This window comes from Pelodiscus sinensis, chromosome 32 (genome assembly GCF_049634645.1).
Source record: "Pelodiscus sinensis isolate JC-2024 chromosome 32, ASM4963464v1, whole genome shotgun sequence".
Classification (NCBI taxonomy): Eukaryota; Metazoa; Chordata; order Testudines; family Trionychidae; genus Pelodiscus; species Pelodiscus sinensis.
In genome coordinates this window covers 6,007,018-6,023,899 of record NC_134742.1, presented here as the reverse complement: position 1 = coordinate 6,023,899, position 16,882 = coordinate 6,007,018, and the positions used below count along the sequence as shown (strand labels likewise).

Below are 16,882 nucleotides of genomic sequence, written 5' to 3'. Positions count from 1 at the left end.
AATTGTATTCACACTCTTCGCAGGTCCCTGGGGGGAAGGGCGCCAGGGGCCATTCATGAGCAATGCTACCCCATGGTGTCCACACTGCCCCCAGTGGTGGGGACTTCAAAATCTGGATGCCTGCTTTCCTTGGGGAATAGCACTTATTTCCAAATTGTGCTATTGTGGACACTCCAGTGCCATTATTTCAAAATAACTGCTTCTCAGAGGAATTTGAACTAATTACTCCCCACAGCTTTCCAGGGCTCTAACTCAACTTTGTGGGTCCTCATTAATGGATCCTGGCTTGGATTATTTTTGAGGCTTTCCCATACAGGCCATCCCCGCTATACGTCGCCCATTATTTTGAAATAAGGGATTTGTTAGGGTGGATGCTCCACCTATAAATTCAACCTAAGAGGGGTTATTTTGAAATGAAGCCCTAGATTAGGCCAGGGCTAAGTGCCTTGCCCATGTGGACACCTTGAACGTCACAACTCTGGGGGCTGATTTACTGCACAGTGACTTGCCAGTGTCGACTTGGCCTTAATGCTAGTGAGTGTCCTGCTCGCTGTGGTAAGTTTTTGTTTTCTCCTTCCTGTTGTCTAGATCAAGTTTCAGGGAAGATGAAAGTTCCCTCCATTGGCCACAGCGCCAGAGCCAGCTCCCCTCTGCCTGGTTTTCTTGTTTTCTTCCTGACTTGTTATGTCCATAGCACAGAATCAGGTAGGACTCTGCTCTGCGTCTGCTGTTTCTTAGAGGATTTATTTAAGCCCCTGAAGTGTCTAATAACATGCACAACTCAGAGTCAGTGGAACTTCTCACGGAGTGCATCTATGTTGCACCTTTATTTTGAGTCAACTAGCGTTATTTTGAAATAACAATGTGAGCATCTATACAGCTACTCTGTTATTTCAAAATATTTTCCAATAACAGGTGGCTGATTCCAAAATCTGTAAACCTCATTCTAAGAGGAATAACACCTATTCTGAAATAGTTATTTCAAAATAAAGTGTGTGGAGACGCTCCACTTCTGCTATTTCGAAATAGCCCTCACCAGGGCCATTCTAAGTTATTCTTCTCCTTGTCTCCTGGGGCTCTTAATCGAGGTAGTGCATCTACACTAGGGCTACATGTACACTGCAGGGTTTTTTTTCACAAGAAGCCTTTTGCAGAAAAGTTCTTGCACAAAAACTTCTTGTGCAAAAGTGCGTCCGGACCTCAAAGCACATTGCATAAGTGATACACTTTTGCGCAGGAGAGCGTCCATACTACATGGACATTCTTGTGCAAGAAAGCTCTGATGGCCATTCACAGAATGGCCATCGAGGCACCTGTGTTTTTTTGGATAGGCACTTTTTGCACAAGAAACCCCTGCAGAGCGTTCACACATGCCTTTTTGCACAAAAGCTGTAGTGCAAAGAGGAGTTATGCCTCATAGAAGGAGGTTTACTTACACTTGAAAAAGCCCTCTGTTCTCTTGATTGTAGATTTTCTAGTGTGAAAACACGCTTGAGGTATGAATTCTTTGCAGGGTTTTGTGCATAAATGGCTGTCTTTGCACAAAAACTTTGTAGTGTAGACATAGCCTAGGGGGACAACCTCAGACTGATTTTGAGACTTCCCTGCAGTGCAGACGTGCTAATTTGAAATAAACTATTTCAGAGTAACTATTCCAGAATAATTTATTTTGAAGCAAGTGTGAAGTGTAGACATACCCACAGGGTGTAAACTTAACAACACAGCAAGCTCCATGTAAGGGGGGGATGGTCCTGCTACTGTGGGGAGCTTTTCTGGCTTCTGTACTACCCCGGTGAAATGAGCTAGTGACAGAATCTGAGTCCTCGCTCCCACGTCTTTACCCAGGGCATGTCTACACTGGGGAGTTCTTGCAAAAGAACTCCCCTAATTTTGAAAACACAAGGTGAGCATCCACATTACCAAGCCTGTTATTTTGAAACAACAACGCCTGCTTGGGAAGAGGAAAGGGCTTATTTCAAAATAGTTATTTGGGGAATTAATTATTATTTTGAAATCACCTGGCAGTGTAGACACAACCCCAGCGGCCTCCCTGACCTCAAAGGCTCCACTTCAATTTCCCTCTGTGGCAGAGTCCTTGGAACCCAGCAAGGCTGGGCCCAGGGTTCCTGCAGGACTAAATCTAAGGGAGGGGCTGAGCTGTCCTAACTCCCGGTGCTGTCTCTGCACTGGGCACTTCCCTGACCCACTGAGCCATGCATACAGCTCAAAGCAAAGAGACGTTATTAAGCAGCAATCTATTAACAAAAGAATAAGCTGAAAAATGGGGAATGTTATAGGAAATCCCGTCACCCAGCCCCTGGCTGTGCCACAGGGATGCCGTGGGTCAGACACTTGCTCTGGCAGTGGCCACATGCCTCAGGCTCAAGGGGTCAGGAATCTTCTCTCTGGTATTAGCTCTCTCAGCTGGGGTTTCCCTCAAGCCTGGCCTGCAAGGCCCGTTGGCTGGTGGCATCTCCACATCCCAGGTCTCTTCCCAGTAGCTCCGGGGAGTAAAAAATACAGCAAACAGGACTGGTTTTGTGTGTGTCACTGGCTAAATGGACAAGATCTTCTCTCTGAGCTTTTCTCTCTTCTCTCCTGGGACATTCAGCAGCACAATTTACAGTGGTTGGACCTGACTGGCCTGTCACAGCCGTGGTGGGGGAGGACATCATGTTACCCTGTCACCTGGCCCCCAGGATGAGCGCTGAGAATATGGAGGTGACTTGGTTCCGGTCCGAGCTCTCCCCATTTGTCCATCACTATAGCAATGGAAAAGACCAGAACAAGCAGCAGATGCCAGAATACCAGGGGAGGACAGTGCTCTTGAAAGATGGTTTGACCCAGGGGAACGTTGCCTTGAAAATTTTCAGCATCAGCCTCTGTGACGAAGGGCGGTACAGCTGTTTTGTTCAAGATGGAGTCTTTTATCAAAAAGCCCTGCTGGATCTAAAGGTGGCAGGTCAGTAGCATGTGTCTGTATGTCTCCTGGGGATAACGCTGAGTCTAATGATTTCAGCATTTTTCCCATGGTCTGTTCCCAAGGTGAGTCATTTACTTGTACCAATTGTGGAGAAAAGTGGAGAAGGTGCCCCTGAATTATGACACCTTCTTCCTCAAGAGTCATCTCACCGTTTCACCTCACACTTTCCAGGTGTAATAAATGGACCCAAACAGAGACACAAAACCCCATGTCCAATAGCCACACAGTTAAATCTAAGGCCTAGGAATTACTTTTTATTTCCTGAGATAATTGTCCAAATATGCAAATGCCTTTCCATGGGGGGAGGGGGTTTGATGGCCCCACACTGGCTGGGAAGGGTCAATGCAGGCTGGAGGGAGCCTGGGCAGAGCCCTGGCCCATTGGGGAGAGGCTTTGAAAGAGCCGAGCAGGGTGCAGTTTGCAGGGACAGCCCTATAGAGAGAGCTGCCCACAGAGAGAGTCAGTGAGGCCCTGGCCAAGGAAAGTGCAGGGCCTGGTTCCCTCAGAGGAGGCACCGTCAGCAGAGCAGGGCTGGGCAGGCCCAGGGGGGCTAGAGAGGAAGGCTCCAGCCAGATCCCTTCCCGGCGGTGGCCTTGCTACAAGGCCAGGAGCTGCAAAGGGCCATGAGGGAGGTGGCCCAGGGAGCGAGAGGCAGTGGAGGGGAGTAGAGGGCAGGACAAAGCCCTCTGCTGAAGTCTCTGAAGTTTGATCTTTGTGTGCCGGCTTCCCTGTCCCTTTCTGTGAAAAGCAGCAGCAGGGAAAGTGATACAGGCTGATCAGTCCCTTCTCCTGTGGGTCTTTGTGCTCTGGCTCCTGTTTCCTAACATTGCAGAGTATCAGGGGCGGGGGGGGACAACGACGATGGACTAGTCGATAGTGCTAACTGGCAGGATTCTGCTTATCAGTCAGTCAACTAGTCGCTGACGTCCCTAATCTGAAAAAGAGAACCACGTGACTTACTGCCCTGGGATGCTTCTGAGGGTGTGGCCAAGTGGGGGCGCTGCCTGCTTTGTAACTGCGTGTCCCCCTGTTCCATGATGTGTGATTCCCACTGACTCACCCACGTATATTAACCCAGACACCTAGGCTCAGCCTCCCAGGAGGAGAGACAAAGGGAGGGAGGTGGAGACAACACCAGGTTTTGGGGGAAGGGGCAGTTGCTGTCTGGGGCTGGAATCATGAGGGAGACAGACTAAGGTGGCTGGCTGGGAAACATGAGGGGAACAGCCTAAGCTGAGGGCTGAGGGCTGAGGGCTAGGGGTAATGGACCCCTAACCCAAGAGGTCTGAAGCATCTTGGCCCTGAGTCCTGTAATTACATCTATGCTGTGCTGTATCCTGGAGGAGCAATAAACCCCTCTCTAGTCTGCTGCTGGTGGAATCTGTTCTTGCTGTAAATGGGGTGCAACATCGGGGAACCCTGACGCCCTGCCACAGAGGGTCCCTTGCTTTCTGGAGAACACAACACACAACTTGGAGGAGGAATTCATCCTATGTTGGGCAGTTCTCTACTGATTCTCATCAGTCAGGCGGTTGAAGATTGTGATGGGGTGAAGGTCACAGACAACACCTGGGGGTTCCTCCCGGGGGGCTGACATGGCCACTGCCACTCGCCTTCCCGCTCTCTGGGGCTCTTCATTGCCCAGTCCTGCTGAGCCAGTTCCCTGGTCTCCTGCAGCCAGTTAGGGAGGTCATGTGACCTCCTATTACCAACCACTGCTAAGACTTATAGACAAAAGGCTGTTTGCATATGATTAATTAAAAAAATTGAGACACCCAGCATTGGAAACACTCTGGATGGCACATTGAAACCATAAAGCCATTTCATGCCCCATATGCCTAATTTCACACATAAGAATGATACAGACACCAAAATAAGATATACGGATCCAGGGGATTATGACATCACATTGCAGCCAGGGAGGTTGAGGTTTAGGTTGGACATTAGGAAAAGCTTCCCAGCTGTCAGGGTGGTGAAACACTGGAATAAATTGCCAGGGGTGGGTGGGTGGGTGGGTGGGGTGGGATCTCCATCTCTGGAGATATTTAAGAGCAGCTCAGACAGACATCTGTCAGGGATCATCTGGTGCTTGGTCCTACCATGAGGGCAGGGGACTGGACTTGATGACTTCCTGAGGTTCCTTCCAGTTCTACTGTTCTGTGATTCTGTGAAGATTGATAAGTTACATGAGATAATTTGTCCAAAGCACTTTTGTGTTAGTCATATCTGTGTCCAAAATCCCATTGTCTAGAGCATGGGAGGGGGAATCCATCATGAAGATGATCATGCTCACGTAGGTGTCCAGATATTTCTCCCCTTATGCTTTAGTTCTGCATATGCAGGGCCAAGTAGAAGAGCTTCCATAATCAAAGCTGTGACATTTCACCTAAAGGCACATTTGAAAGGCAAGCATTATTTTTCTGTTTTTTTTCTCAGAAGCTGCTAGTGCTAAATTAAATGATCAATTAAAGGGTTTCCTATAGTCCCAAAAATTCATGTCTGTGTGGATCTTAGGAGGGGACAATACTGAGAAGAAAGCTTTCCATTCCCTCCATGGAATAATTAGTTGCTTGTTCATCTACTTCCCTGAGTCCATGTACATTTGAGAATAAAGGGGAAGTTTAATTTCTTATTTTCTCGGCTCAATATATGCATATGTAACCCCCAAGGAGATTGCTTGGATTCCCGGGGCTTTGTCTGCTGGCAGCTCAGGGAGAGGCTCTGAGTTTGCCTTGGCTCCCCCTCCCTACCAGGGCCAGAGTCTGCCCGGCAACCCACAGGGAGTGAGATGCCCCTCCCAGGGGGAAGGAGAGACCATTGTTGAGGGGAGTCTAGAGCCAGCCAGGAAAAGGGGAGGACTGTGTGGGAGCTAGTAAGCCCCAGGCCTGCATGCAGGGTTCCCCCTGAGAGCTAGCCTCTAGGGACCTGAAGGCAGGATCCCTCAGCTGGGTTTATGTCTCCACTGTTGATTCCCAGTTGTGGAGTTTGCTGGGAGGCTTCCCCAGCCAGGCGGAGTTGGCTCTCCAGCTCCCTGGGTGAGAGTGTCACTGCATGGTCAGCTGGGCTCTAGCAGCAAGTTCAGGGCTGCTGCCTGCTGTGTGGGTCTGGAGGCTGGCCTGGGAGGCTATAGTTTTGAATTTTGGTGCAGTTGTGTGGTCTGCATCTTGAGCCCTGCACCCCTTCACGGTGAGGGGAAATTCTGGGACCGAAGCAGCCTGGTTCCTGCTTGAAGAGGACCCCTGTGAGAAGAGAGCAGCCCCTTTGCAGAGACTGAGTCATCTCTCAACCTGAGGCTCATTCATGGAGTGTGTGAGTGCACCAATTTTTAGTTAGTAAGTCAGGGAATTTGTTTGGGGATTTTATTACCTGCAGCCTATTAAACTGTGGAGGGATTTGCTGCCTTCTCCCATTTGTGAGTCCTTTGGGCTGTACTGGACCTAGTCAGCCCCACTGCTAAACCTCTGCAGAGAAGGATTGTGTGGTCAACAGTCATCAAGGGCCCCAACAAAGTACGCGTACCAACGGGACACTAACTTCACAGTTGCTGGGCACCGGTGACCCTAAAAATAATGTTTTACCCTGTTCTGTTATAATTGTCTCCTGTTTAATATAATTGTGTTTATTATAGTGTATGTGTTTGTGTTATTTTCTGGGAGTCACCAACTATCTGGCGAATACGTGGGGATTATCCTGGGCTAGAATTTTCCTCCCAAGCTGCCCTGGCAACCCTGCTAGGAAGGAGTGAGGGGGGTGGAGGCACCGCCAAGTACATCAATCAGAAAGAATAAAATTGAGTAGGTGGCGGGATCCAGAAGAACCCAGACCTATCCATCCGAACCTGAAAGGAGATTGGCTCTAAAAGAAGGTAACCAGGTGGAGAGGGGGCGCTACACATAAATCAAATGGATTTATGCATTTGTCTCTAGCTTTAGGCTCTGTTCCTCGTGTATCAATTGAGGATTACCAGGATGGAGGGATCCGAGTGGAGTGCTGGTCAGCTGGGTGGTACCCAGAGCCTGAGGTGGTGTGGAGAGATCTCAATGGACAGGCCTTTCCTTCAGCCTCTATCACAAATTCCAGAGAAGCCAATGGACTGTATAGAATAGAAACTTCTATCATTATAACGGAAAATTCCAGTCGGAACTTGTCCTGTTTGGTCAGGAACACCCTTCTCAGCCAAGAAAAGGAATCAACATTATCTTATATATCAGGTCAGTGACCATCAAAAACCACATTCTGAGCAGCGACAGAAAAAAAGACAACATGAAGGTTGTGGTACATCCTACTTGCTTCCTTTGACTTCAAAGATTTTGAATGTCTCACCTGAAACCCGTAACTGTATTTGACTGAAGAGTAAAGGGAAGATGCAGGAGACAAACAGCCAAACATCCTTCCACTCCTGCACAGATGTACGATTGTTAGATATTCTTTTGGCTGTTTAGCTTATCCCCAAGCCGGAAAAAAGCGGCAGCCATGTAAATGCAAATGCCGCGGGGGATATTTAAATCCCCCGCGGAATTTGCAATTCTGAAGTCTACATTAACATCCCTTTTCCAGAAAGGGGTGCTAATGTAGACGTAGCCATGGAGTCATCAGAGCTGGGTCCCTGCTTCCTGAGTCATGTGGATGCCTCTGGGCTTGTGTTTTTCAGATCCCTTTTTCCCAAAGGTGAATCCCTGGATGGTGTCTCTGGGAGTGACTCTGGTGGTTTTGCTGGGCTCCTTTGCCCTGAATGTTTATCTCTTCAATATCAAAGGTAAATGTTGGAGCAGGAAATGCAGGGACATTCCCAAGGGATTTTCTTCAAAGCAGCGCACAGGGACAGATCTGACACTTGGCCTGGCATGATGGGAGCTTAGAACCACCCCACCCCCGCAGCACAGGGCTGGAAATGCCACTGAGGATCCCCTCTGTCCGTGGGCTAATCGTCAGCAGCAGTCCCAGGCTGCAGGCTCAGGGGACGATTCCCCAGGACCTGACGGCAGCACTGGAGGATGGAGTGAAAAACTCAGTCCACTGCTCTGGGCCATCCCCACCCGCCTTTGCAGCAGGGCCAATTGCGCCAGCTGGGCCTCCCCCACCCAATGCCACAGAAAGGAGCCAGGAAGCCCAGGCCTGAGCCTATGGAGGTTTCATTCCCCCTCACTCCGTTGTGTGGGTGGGTTGTGCCAGACACAGGCTTGTCTGAAGTACAGCCGGCCGGGTGGTTTGCACTTACGGGCACACAGGAAGGGATGGGATTGGAAGGAGACAACCAGAGAGCCAGATCACAGCAGGTATGGCAGAACAAGGAACAATGGTCTCAAGTTGCGGTGGAAGAGGTCCGGGTTGGATATTAAGAAAAACTATTTCACAAGGAGAGTGGTGAAGCACTGGGATGGGTTACCTAAGGAAGTAGGTAACCCATCCCTAGAGATTTTTAAGTCTTGGCTTAACAAAGCCCTGGTTGAGTTGATTTAGTTGGGATTGGTCCTGCCTAGGACTGGGAGCTAGACTTGATGACCTTCTAAATTCTCTTCCAGCTCTATGGTTCTATGATTCTTTGATCTGCATCCTGCTCCATCTTCCCTCTCCCCATTCTCCGGGGTCACTCCCATCTGTCTCTGGTCTCCCTTCCCACATGGCGCTGCCAGGCCTGATTTCTATCCTGAAAATCCCTTTTTGCTAATCAAGTGCCGTGCACCCTTGTGCTGCACTAGTGCTCCCTGAGAAACAGCCAATGGGCTACTAAATAAATGAGGAAAAGCACCCAGAACCGTTTGGTCAGTCCCATTCTTCCTCTTTCCATACATGACATTTTCTACATGGTCATGTCCTTGGAGCAGCGTTGGGAGGAATGGGGTGTTTCCCGGTTCTTTTGGAAGATTTGCTATTAACATTTTATAAAATAGGGGGAGCTTAAGGTCACATCTGTGCTTACCAGACACTTGATGCTCTGGAGGTCGATCTTCTGCTGTTTGATTTAGCATGTCTAGCATAGACCCATAAATCACATGCTGAGGACAGCACCAGGCATGGCTTATACTGAGCACTGTAGAGAGACAGCCCCAGAGGGCTGAAAGTGAGCTCTGACTCCGAGGTTGTATGGCTCAACATCAGCTGTTTTATCTCTAGCAATCTGGGAAGTTACCCAGGTCCTGGTGATATGTCTACACTTGCAGCCTATTTTGGAATAGGGCTGCAAATGTAGGCATCAGAATTACAAATCAAGCCCGGGGTTTCAATATCCCATTCTTGATTTGCCTTTTTTTTTTTTTTTTTTTTTGAAATTTACAAGCCTGGAATAACTGCCCGTGTCTACATGCGGCAGTGAAACAGGCGTTCAAAATAAAGCCCTATTTCAAACTACCTGTTATTCCTCCTGCAATGAGGTTTAACAGGTAGTTCAAAATAGGGCTTTATTTCGAATGCCTGTTTCACTGCCACTTGTAGATGTGGGCAGTTATTCCAGGCTTGTAAATTTCAACCAAAAAAAAAAAATGGCACCCGGCTGGGAAGATGCAAATCAAGCATGGGATATTTAAATCCCGGGCTTGATTTGCAATTCCGAATGCCTATATTTGCAGCCCTATTCCGAAATAGGCTGCAAGTGTAGACATACTCTATGAGTTTCAGTCCAACCCTGGGTAGAATGTGGAAAGCACTTACTGTAAAAAGTATTTTTATTTTGGGGAAATGTGTGATCTGAGAACAGCAGAATATTGAGATGTTGCTCTCAGCCTTCCCTTTGTGTTAGAGCTTTGGGCCCTGCCTGTCAGCCCTGACACAGACCCACGGCGCAGGCAAGAGAAGGGGGAAATTCAACCTTTTTGTCTTGGTGGGATGCATCAAAGTCTCCGTCATTCTAACCATTCTAGGGCCAGTGTGAAGACTCTTCCTGTGATGTACTGGAGGGGGTGCAGGGGCCCTGGCTCACAGCCACTCTGCCTGTACAGGCACCGAGTGGTACAGAGGGTCTTGCATTAGCCTTGCACAGCCCAGGTCAATTTCAGCCATTGTGTGCCTGACTCTTGGGAAGTGGGATTTCCAAAGCTGCCTAAGTGATGTAGGGACATCGGAACTTCTGTGCCCTAGTCACTTAGGCAGTGTTGGAAACCCCACCCTGCATGTAGATTCTGGAAAGAGAAACCCCCCCACTAATCATTGATTCCTTTGTCCTTGTTTTCTAGAGAAACAGGCAGCAGAACTCAGTAAGTGTCATTCTCCTCCTCCCAACGTGTAAATCCTGTTGTGCTAAGGTGCGTCTGCACCACGGGGCTGTGTTCCAATTGGGGGTTTGTCTTGGTTTTTTTGTCATTTTTAACATATAACTTTAGAAATGAATGGTGATCTCAGAGTAAGCAGGAGAATTCTCACGCCAGAAGGTCACTTGTGAGAGTATTCTGAGGTACTAACGTGTTGCTATTTGAATAGAAGTTGAGCCTTCACCTTAGTTCTGAAAATGTAACAAAATAAAATGACATAACATGATGTGAAGCATCTTTTGGTCAAGACAGATGACCAGTTCTGGGGTGTGTGGTTCTATGACTAGTAAGAAACTCCCCCCCCCCCCCCCATTCTTGTACATTTGTTAGAATAACCCCTCTAGCCAGAGGATTCAGCAGCAGGAGTGATTTCAACAGGAGCAGAAACTTGCTTTAAATAAGTTTTCTCCGCTTGTTTGTAAATGTAACATGTTTGCAGGCAAAGTTTGATTGTAGCTTGCTAGGACTAATTCCACAGGCAATGGAGATGTTTGAAATACAAAACAATCCAACTGCAAGGCTCATGCAGTGTTTGTGAAGCTTTTTTTTTTTATTTATTTATTCAACATTTCTAGTAGAATTTGTGACTTCCAGCTGCCGCACTGTCTTACTCTGTGCAATGATGAATCCTGTGTACATCGAAGGGGTGGGTCACCTCAGGGTAGAAATTGTAGGGAGACCAGGCAGGGAAGGAAACAGCCAGGCATGGCCCATATGAATCCTGCCCCTTTTCTCTAGCTCCTTACTGCCCCGCTAAGACTCCCCACCCCAATCCAACCCCTCCCGCTCCTTGCTCCAGACCTCTCCTGGACTCCCATCCCCCATCCAACTCCTCCCTCTCCCTCCCCCCCCCCCACCGACCCATGACTGCACCACTCAGAGCACAGGGCTTGGTGGCACCACAGCTGTGCTGCCCAGCCACAGCTGCCCTCATACTGCCAGGAGCCCAGGGCAGGTGAGTTGAAGAGCGGGGACGGAGGGGGAGGGGAAAGAAGGGAGGGGGATGATGGCTCAGCTCAGGGCGGAATAGAAGGGCCGGCGGGGCGGGAGGGGCCACAGGCCGTGGTTTGCTCTCTCTGAGATAGAGCGTGTACTTCCGTCACTCTCAGCTGGGTGTCTCTGCTTGGTTTCAGGCTGGAGAAGATTGGCATTCCCTATAGAAGAAGGTAACTGATGTTAATGGTTTGTCCGTGTTCAGATGTTCTCTCCCATGTGAAAATGCGGCTCCTTTGCCATCACTGCGGGAGCAGGCTGGGGCCTGAGATTTCAGGGCGTCAGCACCAGCAGCTGCAGTTCAAAGATGCCGTCAGGTCGCGACTCTTCTGCCAGGTGGTGCTGGCAGCAACCAGGGGCAAGTTCAGTGTCCAGGTGGGAGAAGAGCCAAGTGGGGTCAGGCACTGCACAGCCCAACTGCCCATCCAGCCCTGTCTCTGATCCTGGGATTTGACACCCCTGCCCCCTCCTCAGCAAGGGAGCTTCAGTCCAGGGTGAGCTCACCTCCCTCAGGGCCTGCTATGTCCACTCTGTGGTCCTTCCCCCACAAGGAGCGTAAAAACATTGCACTGTCCCACACCACATGTGCAATGTCAGCCCAGCTAGTGTGTCAAAGTGCATGATGTGCAGGGGGGAAACATCTCGGTGCAAGGCTCAGATTAGCCACAGCCACAAAGTTTGTATTAAACGTCAAAGGTGCAGAATCAGCAAAAACCCAAACTTAGGTGAATCTATGTAACAACATCTACACTGTATTCGGGGGCACCCCTCATGCAACATTCCCCAGAGGGCTGTGCAAAGCAAACACACCCCTGAGTGGAGAGCGCCCATCAGTGCCTGAGAGCAGGGGGCAGGTGTCCCCTAGAAAATACAGCCCAGGGGGCATCCTGGAGTTACTTTCCCGGCTGCACTTCTCACCGGGCTCACTGAAGTGCCTGGCAACCCAGCCCAGAACCGACCGCAGCCAAGCTGCTCCATCCCTGGGTATCTCGGAAGGGGGGAGCTCTGTGCCAATATGAAACAAAAGACAGAACTATATAGCACTTTAAAGACTAACAGGATGGTTTATTAGGTGATGAGCTTTCGAGGGCCAGACCCTCTTCCTCAGATCAATATGTGAAAGAAAATCGGCACAGAGTGGTTGACACTTTACATATGGGTTTAAACAAAGACTCTAATTTTCTCATCCATTACAAAGATAGCTTCCCCAATTATCACCCCTAAAGTCCTTACCTCACAGAAACTTCCCCTATTATCACCCCTATGTTATTACCTCACAGATACTAACCTTCCCCCCTCACCCCCACTCTGTTCTAAAATCTGATTTGTTAATTTCACGTGTTCATTTTTTTGATTATATCACTTTGGTATATATGGTTGTGCCAATTTTCTTCCACATATTGATCTGAGGAAGAGGGTCTGGCCCACAAAAGCTCATCATCTAATAAACCATCTTGTTAGTCTTTAAAGTGCTACATAGTCCTGTCTTTTGTTTCAGCTACACCAGACTAACACGGCTGCACCTCTATCACTATGCCAATATAGTCTGTGACTGAAGTCTGCCCCGCCCCAGCTTGTGACGAGTGTGAGGGAGGCGAAGGGGTCCAAGAGGGGAGTTTCCCTTCCCCCCAGTGACTGAGGGGCTGTGCCCAGCATGGACTCTGGGGCACTCGGGGACGTTGCTCTTTCTCCTGCCCCCGGCAGAGGACCCAAGAGTCCATGGGAGGGTCCCTGCTCTGCCGGGGGAAGGGATGGATCAGACCCCAGAGCACCAGGGCCCGGGGCACAGACAGGGGCGGTCCTGGGCCCATTGCAGGCAGCTGGGGAGCTGCTGAGAGCAGAGCTCTGGTCCTGTTCCCCTTTTCCTCTCCCCCCGTGTGAGCTCAGCTTCTCTCTCCATCCGCCCAGCCCCCGCTGGGACCCCCCTCAGCTCCCTGGGCCCCTCTTCCTTCTGTCACCCCTGAGTCAGCCTCCTGCCATGGCTGGGACAGAGACACCCCCGTTCCCTCCACACTGTGCCTGGGCACCCCCAGTGCAGGACTCGCCTTGTTCAGCCTCTTCCCACCCAGCCCAGCTGGGGCCGGTCCCTGCCCCTCCCTGCTGGCTCTGCGGGGTCTGGGTGCTGGGCCGGAGGCTGCGCAGCCTGGTGGGGGCAGGTCGGAGCTCGGCCCAGAGCCCCAGTGCGGCGGGAAAGGAGCCGAGCCCAGAAGTGCCGTGTGGGGGGAGACGTGTCACAGGGGGATCACAAACCCTGCCCAGAGGCAGCTGGGACCCAGGGACATTTCAATGGGGAGGGGCCTAGCCGAGGGCAGGGCCTGGATTCAGCCAGCCCTGACCAGGCAGTTTCCATCCCGTCCCTCTGGGGTCCCCGGCCCAGAGTCGCTTGTCCCTGGCCCAGGGAGAGGGGGGCAGATTCCCAGTGTCAGGGCCCCTCTGACCCCTTCTCTCTGCCACGGCCCCTCCCTGCCGGGGAGTGAGCTGCCCCTTGGGCTGGGCCGAGACCTCAGGGCTACTCCCCACTCAGAGCCGGGCGCCCCTGGAGGCAGGAGAGTCCCTGAGTCACTGCCCAGCTGCGGCAGATTCTGTCCCTGACCCCTTCAACACCCCCCCCAGGGCCGAGCTCTGCCCCTCACGCTCTGATTCTCCCCCAGCCAACGTGACTCTGGATCCAGACACGATGCAGCGTGACCTCATCCTATCGGAGGATGGGAAACGTGTGAGATGGGCAGACACACGGCAGCCACTGCCCGACACCCCGGAGAGATTTGACATTGTGCATTGTGTGCTGGGCCGTGAGGGCTTCACCTCGGGCAGACTTTACTGGGAGGTGGAGGTGGGGGATGGGCAATTCTGGGCTGTGGGGGTGGCCAGAGAGTCTGTGAGCAGGAAGGGATGGATGAGCCTCAGCCACAAAGCTGGGAGCTGGGCTGTGGGGCAGTGGGGGGATCAGTTCCAGGCTCTCACTGACCCTGTGACCTCCCTGCCCCTGCACCCCCCCAGCAGGATCCGGGTTTGCCTGGATTGTGACCGGGGCCAGGTGACATTTATCGATGCTGGTACCAAGGCCCCAATCTTCACTTTCCCACCAGGCTCCCTCCCAGGGGAGAAAATCCAACCCTGGATCTGGGTGTTGGACACAAAAACCAAGCTCAGACTGTCTCCCTGACACTAGCCACTGTAGCCTCATACACCTCAGTCTCTGTAACCCTGGATGATTCCCCAGTACCCAGCCCCTGGCTCCTTCCTCTCCCATCACAAATCCAGAGAAGAGAGGTGGCAGAAACCTACTGTAGCCCCAGGGAGCAGGCAGTCCCTGAAGAGGTGGGGGCTGTGCAGGGGACAGAACTAACACCTGGGCTGGACACAGGTGGAGGTGCGGGAGGGGCAGGGGAGGGACACAGGCAGGCAGGGGCAGGGGCAGGGGCAGGGCCGAGCGGGCATGGCTGGTGGGTTAGGAGAACCTGCTCTGTGTCGAGGGTCGGCTACAGCCTGGACACACACAGAGCTGGAGCTGCTGATGGAAATGAGACTTTCTGTGGCAGGGGGGAGTCACCTCCTTTCCCAGAGAGAAACCTGGGCGCCCCACATGCTCCCAAAGTCCAGTGGTCAGGGCCTCCACCTCGCACGCTTGGGTTCTATAGCCACATGCCCCTTCCATGAACCCCTCTCGGCTCCCCCCGTGTCCCCTTATGCATCTTTGGTTGGTGAGGACTCAGGGCCAGAGGTCCTTGGATGGGATGGAAGAAGGCCCCCGGCTTGCTCCAGTGTCCACACTCTTGCTCCAGTGTCACTGCCAGGGATGGAAGCGACTAGACAACACTCTGATAATACTCAAGGAACGGATAGAGGAGGTATCTGAGCGTTTAACTACCAACTTTGGAAAATGATCGAAGACAGGAGAAATTCCAGAAGACTGGAAAAGGGCACTATGTGCCCATCTTTAAAAGGGAAATAAGAACAAACCAGGAAACTACCGACCAGTCAGCTTAACTTCTGTACCAGGAAAGATTCCAGGTTCCACCGGGCCTAGGCCTCTGGGGTCTAGGACACGCCGCCCGGCAGGGACATCTCTCCCCACCTCACTGTATGAGGTGATTTCGGCAAATCCGGTAACACTATTGCTTACTGTTGGAAGTTTAGCAACCAAGCTCGCAGGCCCATTAACAGGCCTAGACAGGCACTTCAGCGTGAGCACAGTCAGACAGGGGGAAGAAAGGGTCACAGAGAGGGCAGCTTGAGCTCATGTCTTTCCTCAGGCCCAAATCTCTAGTGAAGTCGCTGAGCTATATGTTTAGAAAAGCAGGAAGCTTGTCTAAATGCCCCAGGACATTTAAGCTTAATACCAATGTGGACACAAGAACAAATGGATATAAACTGGTTCGTAGGAAGTTTAGACTTGAGATTAGATGAAGGTTCTAACCATTAGAGGAGTGAGGTTCTGGAACGGCCTTCCAAGGGAAGTAGTGGGGGCAAAAGATCTATCTGGTTTCAAGATTAAACTCGATGGGTTTATGAAGGGGATGGTTTGATGAGATAACATGATCTTGGTAACTAATTGACCATTCATTATCAGTGGGAAATAGGTCAATGGAGGGATGATAGGAATTACTATAGAGAACTTTCTGGGTGTCTGGCTGGTGAGTCTTGCCCACATGCTCAGGGTTTAGCTGATCGCCATATTTGGGGTCGGGAAGGAATTTTCCTCCAGGGTAGATTGGCAGAGGCTCTGGAGGTTTTTCGCTTTCCTCTGTAGCATGGGGCACAGATCACAGCTGGAGGATTCTCTACATCTTGGGGTCTTCAAAGTATTTGAAGGCTTCAATATCTGAGATATAGGTGAGAAGATTATTCTAGGAGAGGTGGGTGAGATTCTGTGGCCTGAACTGTGCAGGGGGTCAGACTAGATGATCATAATGGTCCCTTCTGACCTAAAAGTCTATGGGCTCGTCTACACTGGCCCCTTTTCCGGAAGGGGCATGTAAATTTCACCAGTCGTCGTAGGGAAATCCGCGGGGGATTTAAATATCCCCCGCGGCATTTAAATAAAAATGTCCGCCGCTTTTTTCCGGCTTTTAAAAAAGCCGGAAAAGAGCGTCTACACTGGCCCCGATCCTCCGGAAAAAGTGCCCTTTTCCGGAGGGTCTTATTCCTACTTCGAAGTAGGAATAAGACCCTCCGGAAAAAGGCACTTTTTCCGGAGGATCGGGGCCAGTGTAGATGCTCTTTTCCGGCTTTTTTAAAAGCCGGAAAAAAGCGGCGGACATTTTTATTTAAATGCCGCGGGGGATATTTAAATCCCCCGCGGATTTCCCTACGACGACTGGTGAAATTTACATGCCCCTTCCGGAAAAGGGGCCAGTGTAGACGTAGCCTATGAGTCTATGAGTCTATGAGACACAGATCTGTCAGAGCCCTGGGCATGGAGTCTCTGAAAAAGAAAAAACGCATCTGCTGAAAGTGATGATTAGATGAAAACCTCTTGCTTAATCTTTAAAAAGTGCCTGCCTGACCCGTTTTTGAGTGACATGTTATTGTCATGGTAATGGATAAATAAGGAAGGAAAGTTTGAGTTAGTGGGACAATTTGGGGGATCTTGAGGACTTCTTGCGAACTCTTCACATCTGGATACATCTCCATCCCCACTGGCAGATAGAAGACTGGC

General features: G+C 50.7%; 1 protein-coding gene across 1 annotated transcript; it reads left to right on the top strand.

Annotated features, from left to right (window-relative positions):
• Window positions 1-605: 605 nt before the first annotated feature.
• Window positions 606-14,493, top strand: LOC102453739 (butyrophilin subfamily 1 member A1-like). The gene is made up of 6 exons (XM_075913403.1): window positions 606-705; window positions 2,615-2,962; window positions 6,910-7,194; window positions 7,635-7,745; window positions 11,337-11,393; window positions 13,872-14,493. The coding sequence occupies exons 1-6, from the start codon at window positions 606-608 to the stop codon at window positions 14,384-14,386; spliced, it is 1,416 nt and encodes a 471-aa protein (XP_075769518.1). The 3' UTR covers window positions 14,387-14,493.
• Window positions 14,494-16,882: the final 2,389 nt, after the last annotated feature.

Bases quoted from the DNA above. Each gene is read 5' to 3' on its own strand.
- LOC102453739 (XM_075913403.1), top strand. From the start codon at position 606: ATGAAAGTTCCCTCCATTGGCCACAGCGCCAGAGCCAGCTCCCCTCTG. The intron at 7,195-7,634 runs GTCAGTGACCAT...TGTGTTTTTCAG, and splicing joins AACATTATCTTATATATCAG to ATCCCTTTTTCCCAAAGGTG. The intron at 11,394-13,871 runs GTAACTGATGTT...ATTCTCCCCCAG, and splicing joins GGCATTCCCTATAGAAGAAG to CCAACGTGACTCTGGATCCA.